The 20680-nt window shown below is 37.3% G+C and overlaps 1 protein-coding gene and 1 long non-coding RNA gene across 2 annotated transcripts; one reads left to right on the top strand and one right to left on the bottom strand.

The window, feature by feature from the left end:
• Positions 1-358: 358 nt before the first annotated feature.
• On the top strand, positions 359-9158 carry LOC124171826. The gene is made up of 2 exons (XM_046551173.1): positions 359-407; positions 8645-9158. Exon 2 carries the CDS (start codon positions 8645-8647, stop codon positions 8960-8962), a length of 318 nt encoding a protein of 105 aa, XP_046407129.1. The 5' UTR covers positions 359-407; the 3' UTR covers positions 8963-9158.
• An 8055-nt stretch (positions 9159-17213) lies between these two features.
• LOC124171640 lies at positions 17214-20193 on the bottom strand. Its single transcript, XR_006867894.1, has 3 exons — positions 20068-20193; positions 18406-18576; positions 17214-17323 (listed from the first exon to the last, which is right to left on the bottom strand). It is a non-coding gene; the product is annotated as an uncharacterized LOC124171640 (long non-coding RNA).
• Positions 20194-20680: the final 487 nt, after the last annotated feature.

The raw sequence follows: 20680 nt of genomic DNA on the forward strand, positions 1-20680 counted from the left end.
AATATTCTTTACACATTTTTTCTGCCAGGTTTTCGGAAGTAAAATATTTTTCTGCATCGAAATTATTTTTTTGGAACTTTTTTCACACGGTACAAGTTCACGCCAAAAGATGTTACCCTACAATATATTTTGGCGCGAACTTGTCCCGCGAAGACAAAATAGTACTAAATAATGTACCCTTGACGCAGAAAAATATTCTACCCCGGAAAAACTCCCTAAAAATATGTATGAATTTAATTTATAGGAAAGGAAATATATTTCATTACTTCAAAAACACTCACGCAAAGAATAACATTATTTATGCATCTCGTCACCGCATGACGCAATAACCACATTCATACATCGACTGACAAGAGCCAACACCTACCTGTCCTTCGGTACGAAATCAGCTGATTTTCAGACATAAGGTGGGTAAATTAAAGAAAAAACGACTAACAATGATAATTTAAATGTATATGTTAACCTACTGCAAACCAATACTCACATTAAATTAGCCGCAGTTATTCGAGCATAACTTTGTGGACGGGCACGTTGTCTTGCGCAGCAATAACGGCTACGTCGCCATTTGGTAAACGTATAGTTGCAATAGAGGAGGGTGGCATTGCCTTCAACCTGAAGTCAAGCTAACATCGACTTTGGAAGGCCATGCTTTTTATATTCGTTTACATCTATGTACACCGTCATTGGCGCCGACTCCATGGGGCCTGAGTGGGCCCGAGCACCCTCAAAAATTCGTTATGGGTGTGAGAAAAAAATTGCCAGGCTTTTCGATTTTCCCCGGAGTGTCCAGATATCAAGATTAAATTTATCAGGGTTCTAATGTCGATCATATGACTCTTCTAAAATGCTTAAAAAAACTTAAAACTCAATACTTAAAAAATTTCCCGGAGCAAGATCCCTAGTTTGGGCCCCCCCAATATTTTTTCTAGGTCGGCACCCCTGTGTTTTTCTACAATTTTTTTGTTATTCTACAATTATAGTTGCGGTAGATTTCTTAACGTTGATTTCTGTAGGAAAGGCTGGGACTGATGATTACCCACTCAAAAGTGTTCTCTTGAGGACCAGAGGTGTCACAAAGGGTTGACATTTGCGCTAGGAGCCAAAAGGTCACGGGATTTAATCCTGGTGATGCCTTTGTAAACCATCATACAACGTCGCAGGATAAAACGACTCAGGCATGGGCCTACCCAGCGAGGGGCAGAGGGGGGTAGCTTCCCCCTCAAGAAGCAAAAATGAAAAAGTCTTTAAGCAAAATCAGTACCTACTGAAATGAAACTAAAGCATTCAACAAATTTTCTTTTAACCCACAAAAAATAATATGTATTATTTTAAGATACGTAACATAAATAGAACTATTTTTTAAGGAAAAAATCTCATTAACTAATAAAGCGCTGTTATAATTTTCTTAAAATGTTGGTTTCATTCACCTTTTCCATGCTAAAATGTCACCACTGGGCTTGCCCCCCCCCCCCCCCGTTATGATCCCGAGTACGCCCTTGACTGAGGCAAAGGAGTTGACCGTCCCACTGTGTGTGCGACCGCTGCAACTCCTAGTTCCTACTCCGGTAATACGATCCAGGTTGTCCCAACATAATCGGTAGAGAATTTACGATACATCGCATATCATTTTTTTCCTTCACTCTATGTGGAGATTTTTTCAATGTAAGCGATTTATTTCATTCAATGCACTCGTAAAACATAATATCATTCAAATCATGACATATATTTGGAGTTAAGCTTCAGCAGGAATCTGATGAATTGTAACATTAAGCCTTGACGATCATGAGTTTACGTCATAAATTTAACAATGTATCATTGTAATTAAATATTTTTTGATTCTTTTGGCTCTAAACCCCAGAGCTAGAGTGAAAGTACTTGTGAATGTGTACCAGCAAATGCGGAAAAACTTGCTTACATGTTCAACCCTATTATATTACATTTACGTTTTAAATAAAACCATGCAAGGGGGTGTCTAGTAACCATTACCGATTTTCGTTAGTCTTATTATGCGAAATAAGCATGCTAATGGTGAATTGTACTAAGCTCAGAACGAAAGTTATGAACCTTTGAACATAGGTACGTCAAGCCACGGAGGAAAAACTGAAATATAACGTAAATACTAATAACTGTGGAACAAAGAACATAGAGCAGTATATTTGTTGTTTATTTTAAAGAAGTTACTTAATTTAAACTATTTTTGCACAGCTTAAAGGCTTTGAAAAACATAATAAGCAAGTAGGACTTATTTAACCAATCAAAATTTGCAATTATTTAATTGATACCTGAAAGAGGCGTCCTTTTATTTTCCTTAAATTTCTGCAGTAGCTTGATCTAAAAAAGAATACTTTTCCTTCCGCGTCAAAGAGCAAAAAATTATACCTTTTCATTTTTTTAATTGAGTGATCATCGCTAACTACTGCATAAGCAGTGGCGGTTTGCCCATAAGGACTCTCGGACGCCGCCCCTCCCAAATATTTGAAAAAGTAAAAAAAATAAATATCCATTAATTTATAATTATACATCTGATTAATCAAAGCGTTTTTTCAGTCACATACATCGAAAGTGTTGGAAAAACACGAAAAGAAATAGCGCGAGAAGTTCGTTTTTGTAGCCGTGGGGCGCTGGCCAGAACGTCCCAATCCATCCCCATGCAGTTATATGGAGAGTGGTAGTGGTGGGGGCCGCTGGTGCTATGACGCGTCTAACGTTGTGTCTTATGGAAGTCTTGGGACGTCGTCCGAAAATGCGCAGAGCGACGAGTGAGTTGACATCGCTGCGCAGGCCGGCGGGCGTATAATCTGGCGTCTACTTGGTGCTGCCACAGAAAAGGGACCTACGGAATCAGAATGGTCACTGTACTGGGTGTAGTTATACGATTTTAATTTTTAATTACTGGTAGGTATTGCTACAGTAAATAAATTATCCCATTATGCTTGCGTTTTTTGGTGTTTGAATTCCGGAACACATAAAATCCAACCAGTTAAAGGCCGTATTGAAGAAGGAAAACTATTCTCGAGTATTTGACACAGTTCTGTTATGATTACGAATTTCAAGAACCTTGGGGAAACTAATATTATAATATTTAGGCCTTAACAATGTATTCATATCTTCCCGGTGATTAGAAATGCGGTACCTATTTTTCAGATAAATTTATCAAAAGACCTGCAGTATTAGGAAAATTCAGTTAACATTCCCCACTGATTTATAATTTAAGAAATAGTTGCGTGCGTGATAGGGTGAAGAATTAAATATGATTTAAATTGTTAAGCGCGACTTTAAACAGAGTCATTCAATTAATGTCATGAAGTGCCGCGTACAATGCACCTTTTGTGTGTAGGTTCATCATTTTTCTAGCCGTCCTTGTTGTATTAGTTCATGTTCACCTAATTCCTCAGCGGCAGAGCGGTAGCTGTCTGACGGAAAATGCCCACTTGGGTCTGATTTAAGTGGCCTTGAAGAGTTCATATCAGTGCGGAAATCCTTACAGCTCCCATCTGTGGCTCAGTCGAGTCGTGTTCTTTTACGATCTAGAACTTATTTTCTATTATATCATGGCAATGATTTCGAAGACACGGTTATTCCAAATGCGACCCGTTGGCGTCTCTTGTGTTTACCACATATGAATCTTAGACTCAAGGAGATGGTCCGTGACGTCCTTTGTTTGCTTGAATGCTTTTGCTGACCTTAAATTCGTCCCTCAGCTGAATCAGCATTAGTGGACCACGACTTCTATCTCAGTTGAGTCGTCCTTATAGTAACGGCAAGACTCTCGGAAAGAACGGAGTGAAATGAGTTCAGATATCATTTTCGAGGAGTTAATTGTGCGTAATTGCCGATTAAGAAGTTTCTTAGTGCTGTGTACATTCAAGAAGACAATTTTGAATTAATCAACAGTGCTCGTTTTTTTAAGGGAAATATTGGGAAAAATTGTCCCAATTCTGTGTCCAGGCACCTTGTTCTTTTTGGTCGTATTTTTCGTCGGCCTATTTTGTGTCGTCCCTTGTTTATTTATAGACTAGTGCCCTTGCCATGTGTTCAGTCAGAAAGAAATTGTTGTCCAGCGCTGATTTCAACGAACGTGTAATTAATCACTTTGCTGGACAAAATGAAAGAAGGATGGACTTTTGCAATATAACTAAAGGCCTGTGAGTATTTCATATTTTGTTACAAATGTGTGAAAAATGTCTAATTGTTGATTTTAAATCATACTGTATTCAAGAAGCAACGCGAACACCGCCATCAAAGTTTACATCTGCAATAGCAAAGCGCGCGCATTCTGGTAGTGTTTGTTGCCTAGTGGAAGTCAGATACACTCTCCTCCCTCCTCAGGTGTTACAAGTGTCATTGCTACCTAAATCATTGCCAATGTTGTATAGATTTGACAAATAACGCATTATGATTGCAAAACGAACAACAGAAGTGTATTGCGGGCATATCCGCACGAAGAATGTAGACGCTAAAACCTAAAGTTACGTATTTTCGTTTGTATTTGCAAAATATCGCAGCAAATATATTTTTATTCTTCAAGATCATTGATCAGTATCATCGAGAGTCCGGACTAAGCCGATCCGTATGACCGAGAGTCTACTGCATTTAGTATTTATTAATCAAGCTTTATTAGGAAAACTAGGTATTTTTGTTGAAAAAACGGAACGTATGGCATCACAGAATTTAATTCCTAGATTGCCGTAAAAACTTAATAAAATACACGAAATATTAAAAAATTATGACCCCCCGGTGGAGTGCGCCCCCCCTAGCATTTGACTCACGAGCCGCCACTGTGCATAAGTTTGAGAAAAATAAAAGGCCGCCTCTTTCAGACATAATTTTCCACCAAATCTTTTCATGCACTCCTTCTCGCACAACAAAGGGAATTTACATCAAGGGGGATAAACGATGTTCATCATACACTGTATCACAGGCGGATGTAGGGACGGGGGTGGGGGAGAGACGGTTAGGTTAGGTTAGACCCACCTAGACGCTTGAAAAATAGGCAAACTTTTTTATACGGTTATCATCACATTCGTTTTGCTTCGTTTATTTAAGAGCTCCACGCATAAAATGTCATATTAATAACTGTAAATTGAAAAAAAAATATTACTTCACACCATGATTGTTGTATGTTGTTTATAATCTCATTTATGAGATGATTGTTTATCGGTCAAACCCTTGAGCCCCCCCCAGAAAATATTCAGGATCCCCCCTGCTCATTATGCACAATGGATAAGAAGTGCTTACTGCAGCTATTTTTACATCCTGTTACTGAATACAAGTTAAATATGGTGCTCTTATGTAGCAACAAATTCATGTTAATGCCCATGTGTGTTAAAACTTGAATAAAACATTTTTAGGGCAATACTGACACACCTCTTTCAAGAATGGTCTCCAAAAACATAAGAATAGCCTATAAATGTGATAATATTACCATGCTCCTGGAAAGGTACAGCAGTGAGTTTAGTGTTCTGCCTCTATAAATGAAATAAACACTCACAATGAAGCCATTGAAGGGAGTCTTGAACACTGATGTGTCCTCATTTATCTATTATTCCCAGAGAATTATAGACTCTATTACTCTCACTTCCTCTTTACTTGTGTGGTTTACTGAGTGAATGATTATGGTCTTGTGTCTGTTCGTAACACAGACAAAGCAGCTGTTTGTGCAGTGAAGTTCGACCCAATCATTGTTTTTTGTCTGAAACAAGGTCATTAATCATATGGGAAATCTAAAAGTTTCATATCATGGAATTCTTTTCTTACATGCTTTAGAAAGGATTCACTGTGTTGATACACTCAACATAGAAGTAATACATACCTAGAATTAAAAAGTTTCAACTGCAAAGTTATTTGCATTCATATGATTTTTCATTTTTTGCTCAGAGAAGTACTTCTTCCTTATATCTATATGACTTCTCAAGTAAGTGCAATATTTTGACCAATCTTATTCCATCACACTGCTCTTTTCTATGTTCAATTTACCCAAACCACCTATGACATTCCTTGAATTCACCATTTGACACAGCTGAAACATATGAAATCTATTTTTAGAATGAGCATCCATTCCATCAGAAGTATATTTTTTATATTTCCGTTTGAAATTTATTGTGGGCATGTCGTTTTCTTCTATATTCTAAATTGCAGGGGAAGCACATGCTGTGTCATTAGGCAGCTTCTCTGAATGAATACCTTAGCTCTTGATCCCTTTGTCACATAATCCCAAATAGTTAAATATTGAAAGCTGTATTTTTTGCCCCTAATTACGAACTTCACAATAAAGAACCACCCTCCTATTTTCAGTTAAGTCATAATTTAGCACTTATTCCACCCCTTTTCGAGCTTTTAATTTCTCTTCTTTCTGACTTGATCTATCACACATCTGAATTTCATGAATAATGTGGTATAAGACCTTTCATGGAGTAATCCTGAACTTTAACAATTTCAGCTTTCACTGACGTTGTCTTTTTCATGAATCACTTGTCACCCAATACCATGAATGCCATTTATAGGCTCTAAATTTCTGGAATTAGGCCACATTCTTGGAATCAGCCATCTACTAAGGCAGTTCCACAAAGACTAACTATAATATTGGCTTCAAGGTTACCACACCAAGTAGTGAACAGTCCCATCTGCTTCTGGAATTGGAGCCTAATAGTTGTATTTCAGACAACCTTTCTCCTCCTGTCCAGGAAGCATCTACAGTTCATAGATAAATTTGCTGCAACATCAATTGATTTATACTTTGGCAGGTGACTCGCTGGTTCGTGCCATTTTTTTGGCCATTTATCATCTATTCCATGCCAATGTAAGTTAATAGCTATATTCTACATTGAGGTTATTTTAACATTCTGTGTCTTTCAAATCTTCCTTTATTAACCTACTGAAGTATTCACTTTCCTGGCTCTAAACCTCCATCTCCTGAAAACATTTGGTATAATGGATGGGAGCAGTCCAGGCATTACTGCCAATGCTTCAGGGCAGTTCAAATAATGCAACTCAGATTCAATGCAAATGCAAATTCATAATAGAGTAAATAAAACTTAAATGAATGATTATATTCTATTATTAGGTGTTATACATAGGTTAATCTGTAGCATATAGGTTTGAAATTTGAGCAATCATACCATAGAAAATATCATCCTTTCTTAGTGGCTTTGGTTTCTCTAGATTGCAAGTTTGTGAATTACTTTTATCACTTCATACCACTCATAATGATTTCCAACATATCTCGCTGATTGGGACTTAAACAAGAGCAATTATTTTCTTCATCCATATCATAGGGAGAAATATTAATATGCTCATCAGAAAGGAAATTTCCACAGCAGACTTCAGTCAACACCAATATTTCTGGATGCTTTTTGGGTCTACATGATTTTAGAACAAAAGTTTTGATTGAACTAGGACAAGATATCATAATTTCTTGCTTGGAGTAACTTGTTGGTACGAGTATCAAAATTTAAACTTTATCACAGATTTTGGTAGTTGCCACTACTGGCTATAATAAAAGCTGCTGAGATGTCCTTCTACGGTGACGTTCATGTTTCACATTTATCAGTTTTAGTAATACTCGATTCATCTTGAGCATCATACGATATACTAATGCCATTGATGACTTCCGGGAAAAGATGATTTCAGGCAGCTTCCTTTTGCCCCACAAAACCCTTCAATCAGGTCACATACTTGTTAAGATTCTCATGAAGGAAAATGATCCCATTGGATTACTACCTATACTAGTCATACATTATCTGCCTAGACTTCTAGACGGTTATATCTACCAATAAAAGTATCATAATTTTTCTCAAGTGCAACTAAAATATCTCCATTGATCTTGTAGTCAAATCAATTGAGATAATCAATAACCTATATGGCCATATTTTTTATATTTTTGGGAGATTTAAGCACACATCTCTCATAGGTTTGCATTTCTTCTTCTATTATTTTGAAACTATGTGTATCTGAACTCAATATCCTCTACATTAAATAGCCCATCAAACATTTTATTTACATTGAACAATTTGTGATTTTGCAAAGTGTTTTACAATCAGGCTGTGGATTTTGACTATCAATCGCACTCCTCCTAATTCTCAGTAAAGAGCCAGGAGCGTTATCATGCTCCATACGCAATGTCACTGTAAGATGCTGATAATTAACTAATCATACAATTGTCAAAGTTCATTTTATTTTAAAATTAACTATTTTCTTTAAATTATAAAAATTAACTCATATTGCCAGAAATTCATGAAATAATATAATAGAATATTACACATATGATAAAGATTTCCTAAAGTTTTTGAACATTTATAATTACTTGTTTTTGAAACCTAATCCTTTTTTCCTAACCTACTGCAAAATCAGCAAAAATGCCTTGGCACTTATGGCATAGTGCCTAGAAAATCAGTTGGCACTCAAAGGGTTAAGGAAACAAATTTACCCTGGTGCAATTTCAGTGTTAACATAATTTCACGGCATTCTCATGTACTGCCCTGATAATTAAGCAGCTCTTGGTGGGTTAACATGAAGGTCAATTTTTGGATCCTGTCATATAGGGCAAAAAATATTTTATTACTTAAAGATACATTTGTTGAAATATACCACGAGTGATCAAGATTTCTATAGGATAAGCTGGCTAAGATTTCTCATTGCCTTTCAGATGGCTGAAAGAAATCAACCCCCACGCAGGTCGCAGAGAACACAACCACCATCGAGGGTTGAGTCAGAAAATAGTCGTAGGCTCAGAGAAGAAAGAGCAGATGCTGCCGCTGCAGCAATCCAATTGGCGCTTCAGCGTCAACAGCAGCAAATTGTCGCCATCGCACCAGCAACAGGCCCGCACGGTGATGCCGCTGCCACTCCTGGAGGAGGAGATGTCCCTGGGGGCAACAGGGCCCAAATTCCACAACAAGGGGCCAACCAAGGCATACCCCAACATCATCACACAGTCAGCCGAAGAGGCGATGTCCCTCCTTGAATTCTTAAAATTTTATAATCTAGCTGTTGTAGTGCATTTTCATGAGTGATACAACCTGACATTCATTAGTTTTGTGATGTTCTACATACATTTAATGATCTTACTCACTATTAATTGTTACTTTACAAATACCCAGCTTAAGACAATGTTGGTTTGATTAAAGTACACGAATAAAATAAAAGTACAATATTTTTGATCAAAAAACTCCAAATCTTTCATCAATCTCCAGACATGGTCTTTCATTAATATTTTAAGATTTCATCCACCCAAGAACCACTTACTTTCTGAATGGAGTAGCATGGAACACAGAAATAACCAATGACCTGTGTTACATAGATATGGATACACCCATGCACGGAGAAAGATACCCTACCTTTAAATCTCCCACCATTCCCCCCACCCTAACCTCCCCCGACACCCTCATGACAACACCAGTCTTCTGCTGTACCAACTGACACATTCACTGCACAACACTAGTTTATCAGCTTGAACTTGTTGAACATTAGAAAAATTTATTTTGATGTTACATATTTATTATTTACTAGTCTCTGGGTTCTTCCTGGGGCTGCAAGGAATGGCAATGGGAAAGACCACATAACAGATATCACTCCTAAAATAACATACATCATTAGAGTCCCAATTCCCGAGTGCCTTCCACATAAAAGACCCACTTCTTGCTTACCTTGCACCGACCTTGTGGTACCCTGTTGGCATTTTGTAACCTGAGGTGCCAGGTATTTTTCCATGACGGCAATTTTAAGGATTGGGAACCTGCAACATATGACAGTGAAAGTTATAAGTAACTAAGGTGGGGTTGGTGCCAGAAAATCACCTACAGTGATATTAGAAATTGTATCATTGTCCCAATGACAACCTACCGTAGTGTATTACTCTATCTCTTTGGTGAGGGAGTTTTCTATCCCCATTGGTATTCATTTCATTGCATGAATTTAGCTCATAGGATTTTAGATCAATTACAATTATACACCCCAATAAAGCCATACCGTCTCCACAAGGAGGTCGTCTTTGGCTTCAAAAAGAGGCAGATTTTCTGTATGTATTCTTCTATCATCCTGCCCTACCCTATAAGCTTAATTTATTTCCCTAGCTACTTTTTCATTTTGAGATTTTCATTAAAACTCTTCCTTTCTATCCATATAATTGGCGATATATGTATGTACCTTCTGATAGCCTGAACCATTTCAAGCATTTGAGGATCATCTTCAACTGCAATATTTATCGGTGAACACATGACTACAATATCTAAATTCATCCCCAGGACATATTAAAAACTGAGGGAGAATTGTAGAATTTAGAAATTTTAATGACCCAATGCATGTTACAAACACTGTGCAATGCATGTGGTCACAAAGCAAAGAAACACTTGCCAGTTACTTGATTTGAACTCTTTTAAGACTAATATGTCATCATATTTGAAAGCAGATGGTTTTCCTTTTTTCAAATAGCGAATACAAAGATGAGGAAAATGGACTAATTTTTTAGAAACCACATTAAATACAGGTACATCGTAATACATTATTTGTGAATGCTCAAAGTAAGCCTGATTCTCCATCTACCGAACGTCCACCCTTCATTACTGGCATGAGCAGTTTGTGATCACTTTGGACATTGATATTGAACTCAAAGATGAAATCACAAGTTCACTCAATTGAATGAATGGATCCCATGATTTCCAGTTTCCTCTTATCCTTTGGTCAGTGACAGCAGAACTTATCGTAATAACTTGGCGGAATTATATGGGTGGGGATAATCTCATTCACCTAACTTGGGCTCCTTGAAGTTTGTGTTTCCAGGAGACACGTAAAAAGTAATTAATACTTTCAGATAACAATTAGTGGTAGTAAGCAAGTAATAGTTACACTTTTTCAAACAACAAAAGGAAAAAAAAGTGGAAATATGCAGCAATAGGGATTTGATGGTATCGTAGTACTGTCAAAAATTTAAAATTTCCATTTTCAAACAGATTCTGGGATGTACTCCCAGTGGCAAATGGTGGTAATTTATCTAGGGTGTGCATTAGAGCAGATATATAGGATTATTTAATTATATTATGTTAATCCTAATCCATGAGCATCATATTTCATTTAAATAGAATACATAGCAAGCAAAACATATCACTGGTACATTCTACCCTTAAAATTGCATGAACAGAAATAATATTAGCATGCATGGAAATAATTATTCTCCACACACCTTTACAAGTGACGGTAGTTGAAATTCATTCTCTTTTCCTTACACCCTATGAGGAAGTAGAGTAGAAAACGGCCGTACAGATGGCTCTGTAGACGGACTAGGGTCCTTGGCGCAGGTAGTGTAGGTGACGGCTACACCACTACACTACCTACTAGTCAGTCACCAAAAATATGCACGTGCGCACTCGCATCGTTTTGAGTCCACTCCCATCACCCATTTGAACAGCACACACCCCCCCACTTACCTCGTCCCGCCAGAGCACCCTCAAGCGATCGCACAGACCGAAAATGTGCCCGGCATTATGCCACGGGATCACACACTTGTAGAGCGGTGATTTCGAAAAGGAGATAGCTGTAGCGTTCGGAGGCTCAGGTTTATTGCATATGCAGACAGTACTTCTATCCTTCTCGTTGCAAAGAAATAGTTTTCTTTTATAATTTATTCATCTTTGGGTGTGCACTTGCTAACATGCGTATACGCACGCGCCGCCACTGTGTACTACAGTGAAATAATACATGGGTTCCAATAGCATATTTTGAATAATGGGGGAAATGGGGTGGTTCACTCACAGGTAATATCCTCTTATGGGTGGGAAAGGAAAGTAATGAAAAAGAAACTTCCTTATTTCCTCCTTTTTTTCATGAATTTAAAGTAAAAATGGTATTGCTGCCCACCATAAGAGTCCCAGTTCATATACATATTCAGCGATAACTGCAAAATGCAGAAAGGAATTTCTCACATGGGCTGATTGAGGTAAATTATTGTTCCACAGTGCCTTAGCCCCTCAAGATTGTTTGCACCCATGCCTTCCGAAATAAGGAATCGTGGACTCATCAACTGATACATGCCTCTCATCTGGAGTGTTTGCAATGAATGATTCATTCAACTTATTTTGGAAAGGTCTCACTTTCTCCATTCTGTTGCCTGGAGTTATAAAACCATTTTTGCATGCATGTAACAATCTTAAAATCTCCTCGAATAAGTTTCTTCTCGTTGAATTTACAAGTAATGAATTCCAGCATCATCTGCACTCTCCCAGTACATGTGCCGGTGGGGAAGCGGTTCATAACCATTCAAATATAATACACCAATGAAATAGTACATCTCCTCATCAGTTAGCTGAAAATTAGGACAATTCTTTGTAACGACGTTTTCAATGGTTAATTTCAACAAACTCAGTTCTTAGTTCCTCGCTAATAAATGCTTTCCAAAATGAATTGGGTTTGAAAATAATGGTGTGTGTGTGCCTCGTGCAGGAGGCGATGGTGTACTCTCTTGTGCCCTCTGCCCCATGGACCCCTAGTGAAGACAAGTGTGGGGGGACGGAGGTCCCCGTCTGAGATTTTGGGCCCATTAAAGAGTTTGTGGTACCCACAGGGTTTCCTAAGTGGCCGTGGCATCAATGGACGACGTGTCTCAGCCCAACACGTGTCATATAATGGGCGTACCCAGCAAGGGCCAGGAGGGGGCAGCTGGCAGGGGGCGCCCCCGCTAGATACAAAAATTACAAATGTCTTTAAGGCAAATAAAATTTTTTCAAGGAAATAATTTTGAAAACTAATTAAGAGCCATTACAGTTTCCTTAAAATGTTGATTTCATTCACCTTTTCTCTGCTAAAATCTTACCTTAAACTTTTGCCCCCCTAGTTTTGGTCCTGGGTACGCCTTTGTGTCATATGCAATTGTCTTTCAGGCATAATGTAGGTAAAATCATAAAAAGAATATTGAAATACATTTGCCACAAGTTAAAGAATAAGAGAACTGGGAAATTGTAAATTATTTACAAGGAATGTTTTCAACACAAGGGCTAATGGGACAGATTGTCAAAGACAATGGTTCACCATTTACTTCAACAGCAGTTATGTTAACCAAATGGAATTTTTCATAAATTCTATCCTCCCATCCACCCACCAACCAACAAGTGGGGCTGCAGAAAATCTAGAGAAGTGATTTAAAATAAAATAATGACCTTATTACATTCAGGAGTTCTATTACATATTGTCTTGTCTCAATACCTGTTAAATTAATTAATAAGATAAGCCCTCACAGTGCCATCGGAGAAGTGCTTAACAAACTAATAATTGGTCGCTCACTTAGGTCTCCATCAGCCCTCCTACTTCGGTTATACATATCCCTCTGTGTCTGTTTTTCTATATTGCATACAGCATAGAGAGGGGCTTCTTGGTGGAAACCTTCTATGTACTTATTCATCTTCATAATCTGATACAGGCATTTAAACATGCACCACAGCAGTAGCTACGGGTATAGTTTCTATCTTCACCATTACTATCCTTTCATTAAACTACAGGTAGCTTTTTAACACACATTCTAGTACTCTTTCTAAGCATTATCCCTACTCCAGCATTACCATTCAGCTATCCCATGTGTATCCTCTTGTTGACTCAAAAAAAGGGTAACTGGTGTACTATACAGAGTTTGAATCTGCAGCGGCATATTTTCCACCGTATCCTTAGGTGGAATTTCAAAAGTCATGCATGCTAATGATGAACTCCAGCTGTTTCTGATCAAACTCAGACAGGGGTTAACAAATATAAGCTTTATGAATTTGGTTTGGGGTTACATTGGAAACACTGAAGTTAGCGTTCAACTACTGGTTACTTATTGTATACTTTTGCCAGGGATGCCTAAACATTTTCCCACATAGGGATGTTATACGTATCAAGATTCACTCCTCCTGAATTAAAAAATAATCCTGACCACCGTAATTATTCTTGATACTACGGAGGTGAAGATAGGAATACTGTCATCGTTATTGTTGCAGCGGCAATTATTTTCTACTAACAAATCTGCCAACATGTTAAAAGGGCTGGTTGACTGTGATCCAAGGGATGGAATTATTGTTGTCCCCCTGTGGTTCACCAAATAAATATCTGACAATCAGGTAACTGAGGTGAATAGCATGTATGAGTTTACATTTCAGTGAAAAATACCAATAACCCAGATTTTCCTCATAAACGAAATGTGGTCAGTATGCAGCATTCTTTCTGTGTTCAGGTGTATCACTCAGAGTAAATGGTATTAATACGATAGCGCCCATATTTTCCTAGCCTTATGATTTCATGATTTATTTTTATTTTTTTAGTGAATGACCTTGATTTATCCTTCTGTGTCTGTTTTTATATATTACAACCATGTTTGCAATTCTGATATTTTTGCATACAGCCCCTATTGCTAGTTCCTACAACTGAATTGAATCTATTTCTTTAGCTTTTTATATCTCAGTAAACTTAAGTTCCATCATCATGCTTTTCTAAACACATTCCTAAATGAATTTTCTTATTTGAGGGGAGTATAGACCCTTGTGGTTGTGGCTGTGGTCTCCATCTAGAAGGCAGGCAATGAATGAAATGCTTCCTCCCCACTTTTGATGAGCTGTGTTGTAGTTTGGCAATGTACACAATAATATCACAACACATGGGATAATTTTCTGACGTCTTTGGCACTCCATGCTCAGAACTAACCAGAAAAGCAGCAAAAATAATATATCCATGCATAAATCAACAAGCCCACTGTTTGCTCTTGTCACGATTGCTAACTGCATACAGGATGATGACTCCGCACATTTTTATACAAAGTAAATTCAGAGGTCTATAACAAATTATCCATATTTATGCACATATTTACTGTAATTTAGCATTAATTTTTTTGACACCTGCCTGGGCCCTAAGAAGTCGAAATCATTTGCTTATCATTTGGGGTGCAGTTTTTTTCTCTTTTCAGCACCTCTGCAAAAAAGAATGGCATTAGCTGCTAAATTGTTAAAATACTCAGCTTTGTAAATTTCAGGGCATGAGAGGTAGCTCTGATGATGATACAATTTCTCATCTTTTCATGTCTTTTTGACTCTTCCTTTTGTTAGCTGTCCGCTTGTTCGAATATACCACGACCCATGGCCTACTTTAATATAAGAATTAACGGATCAGTGGCACCCACATTATGACGATGCGGTAGTGTTGTACAGTGAAAATTTTCATTTCATGAATATGATGATGACTATTATTCACATAATATCACATAAGGGAGGTATAATATTGATATTTACCAAAAGAATTGAAAACTCGTAAAGTTATAATTATCCTCTTTTTTAATGTGAAATGGAAAGAACCACATAAACAAGATGTATATTGGGGGATTCGTCACCTGGGTTAATATGGTGGATTTAGGGGGGCATGTTCACGCCCAACCCCCGTAGACGCTGAAAAAATAGACAAGATTTTTAACATGGCTATGACTTGGTTCGTTTTTTTTTTGCATTACAGAACCTTGATATTTTTAACCTTAGCCCCAGTCAAGAAGACAGAGTTGGCCTTTTGCTAATCAGCTCTCGAAAAAAATTATCACCCAAGTGGGAAAAGGGCTCGAAAAATATTATTGCCACTATACATATATGTTATTAATTTGCATTTATCATATTAAAAATAATGATAATACTTTGTATAGTAATTTTTATATGTTGTTATTAATTTCAAATATGAGATAATCTTTGGCCTGTCACTCACACTCTTAGGCCCCAGAAAAAATCTATGATCTACCCTTGCCTGGGATCCCCCCACAGAGCAAAGTCATCCTTAGGTTGCAACTTATCTAATCGTTAGGACAAACATTCCACCAGGATGTGTATAATTTCCATCCTGCCACGTTAATGGCCGTGAAAATCACATTATAGCCATGAGAAAGTAATCCACTAGACCGGGTATGGAACTAAGGTCCTCAGGCTTTCCGGACCATCGCACACACTATACACTATCTACGTTCATGAATTACGTACTAAAGAATTGTACCAAGGCTCAAGGTACCAAGCGGGCGACATTTTCATGTGGATTTGGCCTTTTTGGGGAGTCCTTACCCCTGTCACCACTCCCCACTGCTACGCATATGATCCACGAACACTCATTTCTGAATGAGAAATGCATTTTTAAATAAGACTCTGATTACAACAATTGTATCTGAACTAAGCTTGAAATGTCCTTTAGGTTCTACGACCTTGCCTTAAATGAGAATCAGAAGTATTAACTATAATATGTATCAATAGTACCTCAAATATTACCGAAATTAAAGCATCACATTGTTTTGGAAAGTAACTTGGTGGAAATTGATACTATGATTGAGTAAATAAGAGAGGACTAATTTTATTTATAGTATTATTTCCATGTTTATTGAAATATACCTAATATTTTGCCTAGCTACACTTTGATAATTCTCATGAGAGAATACCTTACCCATATGAACAGTAGCCATTAGCTAGGACCAATTGACTGGAATGTTTTATAGATCAAATCCGATCTTTGATGACCGCTTTCTTCTACAAACCCAGCGTCATTCCTCTCTTTTCTCTAAAGCACATACATATGCTTTACCCTGCTATCATATACATGTCTTCTCTTTTTTTGTGCCTGAATCTTTTCCTGCAAATCTTTTATTCATTCAATTCAACACATTTACTTTTATATCCTTTCTAACCAGTCTGCTCCACCTATACACATTCAATGCACATTTCAGCAAAGCATCAATCACATACGTAAAAGCCTCAAAAGAGAGACTGAAGGAAAAATACTCTGCGATGCCTGGTGCGATTTAAAAAAATACATTTGACATCTGACAGGAAACATTCCATTGATAATAGCAGGAATGGACCGGATAATGAACACGAGCAAGTCAAACTCTACTCCGCGTCTTCATTGGATGGAAAACATTGGATACTCAGCTAGGGAAAAAAGAAATTATCCCAAATTAAGGTCTTTATGCGATTCAGGAAAATAAATTATCTTAATAAGTGATAACTGCTTCAGAAGGTAACTGTAATGTTCCTACTAAATGACTACTCGACAGTCCAATCCAATTCCCAGCGGCTAAAGGATATTTATATGACATTGTAATTTATATTAAGTAAAAACAGAACTGAAAAAAGATAACTTAAGACTCTTTTTTTTAATCCCTCAACCAAGGGTGTTTCATTCACATATTACCAAATTTTAATGTCAGGGTCAGGATCTAGGAAGAATACATGAAACGCCAATAAAGGAATCAAATCATTGATTATTTATTATTCATAGCTGTCGGGTAGACCCAATTTACATTTTTATACTCTTCATTTTTACTTCTGCCTTTTCTCCCCTTTTCCTGCATCTGCAAAAAAGTAATATTATCAAAAATAAGTGAAATTTAAATTTTAAAAACCAACAAAATTTTCAAGTTCCTTACATTTTGCAAAATAATGAGTTTTATATATTTAAAACTATTAACCAAAACTTTCACTGATGACAGCAATTAATTCTGAATGCAGCTTTCAATTTCGGGGGCACCCTCTGTAATGACTGACTTGTTTCCATTGAGCAGTCAGAAACTTACAATTATACATGATTATTTGTGTTTGAGAATTTTTATTTGTCTTCTCATAAGGGGATATTATGAGTATTTACTAAGAATTTCAGACAAATATGTTGAAATATGTAAGTACCTAATCTAGGTTCAAAGTCATCAAAGAGTATGAAAGGGACAAAACGACAATGAATAGCAGGCTACCTTAAGCTGAAAAATCCAGCTCATATCAGTTCCATTTAATGCAATTCTGGAAAACTGACTGAATGTCGAGAGACTAGTGAGGATCAAAATGATATCTGCCAAGGATTTTGCAGTAGTCCCTTTAGAAGTTTGTTCAAAGACAAGTTGTATTGTATTGTTGTTCAATATTTGTTTGTTCAAGTTCTATAGTGCTGGAGAAGATTATATAAATATTATCATCATCAAATTAAAGCCGTGGGAAAAATTCATGCAGCACCAGATATCCTTAGCATTTTCATGATATGCAACACGAATCAAAGTTTTTCAGGACAGAAACATACTAAAGAAAACAACTTGAATTTAGACATATTTGTTGAAGTGAAGACAGAATTTATAGGTCAGTGGGTTCTAGTGCAATACAATGGCGATTTATTTCGAGGCAAAATCAAAGTAATTGTCTCAGAGAAGCAATGTAAGTCAAAGTCATGGTACCCAGAGGCTAAGCCAGAGGGGGAAGGGTTTGGGGGATAAATCCTCCCCCCCCCCCCCCCCCACAAGAGCTCAGATAAATGTTTAAGTTTCCTCTAATTTAGTTGATTGGATCAATATTTAATCTAACAATTTATAGCTGTTTCAATGATATACAAAAAATATAAGGAGCAGAAATAATATTTTAAAGTTGTAAAAATTAGTACAATTGTCCATACTTAACGGGCCTGAGATATATTCCGTATGGGCCGTATATCAATTCGTCGAACTTGGCCATCCTGTGATAAGAGGGTGATCACGACTACGCGGCACCTTTCGGCAACCTGGGTGTTCGTTTCGGATGGTCCCTCAGACGCCTCCATCTCCATCCTTTTCCGTTTTCCTCCCATCTGTTCAAAGAAAAAATTCAATGTAGTATGAGATAACCCACAGTATGAAATGCAACGTGTGGGTTAAGCGAAATCTACTGGAAGCTACATTTTTAGTGCAAAAATGATATAAAATGTATTTTTAAGCATGTCCTCTTTCAAAATGTTTACCAGATTTCGCCTGGGGGAGAGGGGTCGCCATTCCATCCCACCCGAGGGATGTTCCTGGTTAAGCCAATAGGTAGGTAAGATATTTTTCCCTGTCAATGTTGTGTTTGAAAAAGTGAATCCCAAGGCATGCTTATTATTATCTTGCCATTCTAAGGTAGTTCAGGCACATGACCAGAGGGTTCGGGTGCTTCATCCCCCCTGAAATCTTTCGCCTCGCAATGACTATCCATGATACATCTGCTGATGAGACTTTCAGTCCAGGGGCATGTATCCCATGATAGTCCATCTTTCGATTACGGTCACATTTCATGATTTCTGCCGATTGCAAACGGTGAATTTAGCTTACAGCAGTGTGAGTAAGAAATATCTAGCTGAACTATTGAAACTTATGGTTTTCCGATGCGTGAGAGTTGGAATCCGAATGCACATGCAACCAACATTCTCCTCAAGCACTCCCTGGAGTAAATTTCAGATCACGTGATTAATGTTGTCGAATTTAATTGAGCTTACTTTTAATAAGCGCAAAATTCGCATGCTCCTAGATAAACCCATAATGTAGATTACAGCACAGTCTCCTACTAAGTGCGATGGCAAATGCAGGCTTCCTTTAGCATAACCTAAAAGCCAGACATTGCATGCTACTTTAGTCCCCTATTTTCAAGAGCAGATATTACCACGTTTTTATTCAGCCCCTTCTTTACAGGGGGCAGCAAGGAATTAAGGCTGAGGGGGGGGTTAGGTACAACTAATAACGTAGTGTGTGGGGGTATGGAATACCCACCAACATAATAAGCGGTAGGTGCGAGATCAATAAATTGCGGAATTTTAAGATAAATGGTTCAAAATGGTGAATTTGACGGCTTTCGGAGGGATATTTTATAAATTTTTACACTCGTCTATAAGTAATATTATTCGAATTAAGTAAAATAGATTATCCTTTAATAATAAAGCTTTAAGCATAGGTATTCAATTATAAATTACAAGAAAACAGTTTGGTGTTTTGAAAATTCTGAATAAACGCCGATTTCACGACTGCGGCGTGGAGACACTAGCCACGCCAACGAGAAATCTTTTACGATTAGGCTTAACAATATACACCTTTAACTAATGTCTTCAAATAGTACACATCTTCAGCACTGTGTATCAAAAATGAATTCCCAATTTTAACTATAAGTTAACAAAACGGCAACTTTGACGCTTTTGCTTCGCAAGACAAACGTCCCCGTCCACAACGTTTTCTTAAAATAAATGTGGGAAATTTAGCGTGCCTATTAGCTTTTAGTAGGTAGGCATATACCTTACAAATAATCTTAAAAGTTGAAATTTATTTAATTTACTCACCTTCTTTGCCTTTTCGTAGATTCAGGAGATATATTTGTTTGGCCTGGTGGTTAAGTCGACGACCAAAGACGGCACTGATACTTTCTTGGCACTGGTTCGCCGATGTATGGATATTCTTCTTTCCTCACGTGGTCTCAGGAATGTGTAAATACTGATATTCTTCCCGTGAATGGAAGATATTTCCTATTTGTTGAATATAATTCGATATCTTTTCAGCCAGTTATTCTAATGTCAAACATTTTTTACATCAAGAGTTTATTATTTGGCACTATTTTGTCAGCGCGGAACAAGTTCGCGCTAAAATATCTGGTAGGGTTAACATATTTTGGCGCGAACTTTTCCCGCCTTGTTCGTTAAATATTCTTTACACATTTTTTCTGCCAGGTTTTCGGAAGTAAAATATTTTTCTGCATCGAAATTATTTTTTTGGAACTTTTTTCACACGGTACAAGTTCACGCCAAAAGATGTTACCCTACAATATATTTTGGCGCGAACTTGTCCCGCGAAGACAAAATAGTACTAAATAATGTACCCTTGACGCAGAAAAATATTCTACCCCGGAAAAACTCCCTAAAAATATGTATGAATTTAATTTATAGGAAAGGAAATATA

The sequence above is a fragment of the Ischnura elegans genome, chromosome X (genome assembly GCF_921293095.1).
Source record: "Ischnura elegans chromosome X, ioIscEleg1.1, whole genome shotgun sequence".
Classification (NCBI taxonomy): domain Eukaryota; kingdom Metazoa; phylum Arthropoda; class Insecta; order Odonata; family Coenagrionidae; genus Ischnura; species Ischnura elegans.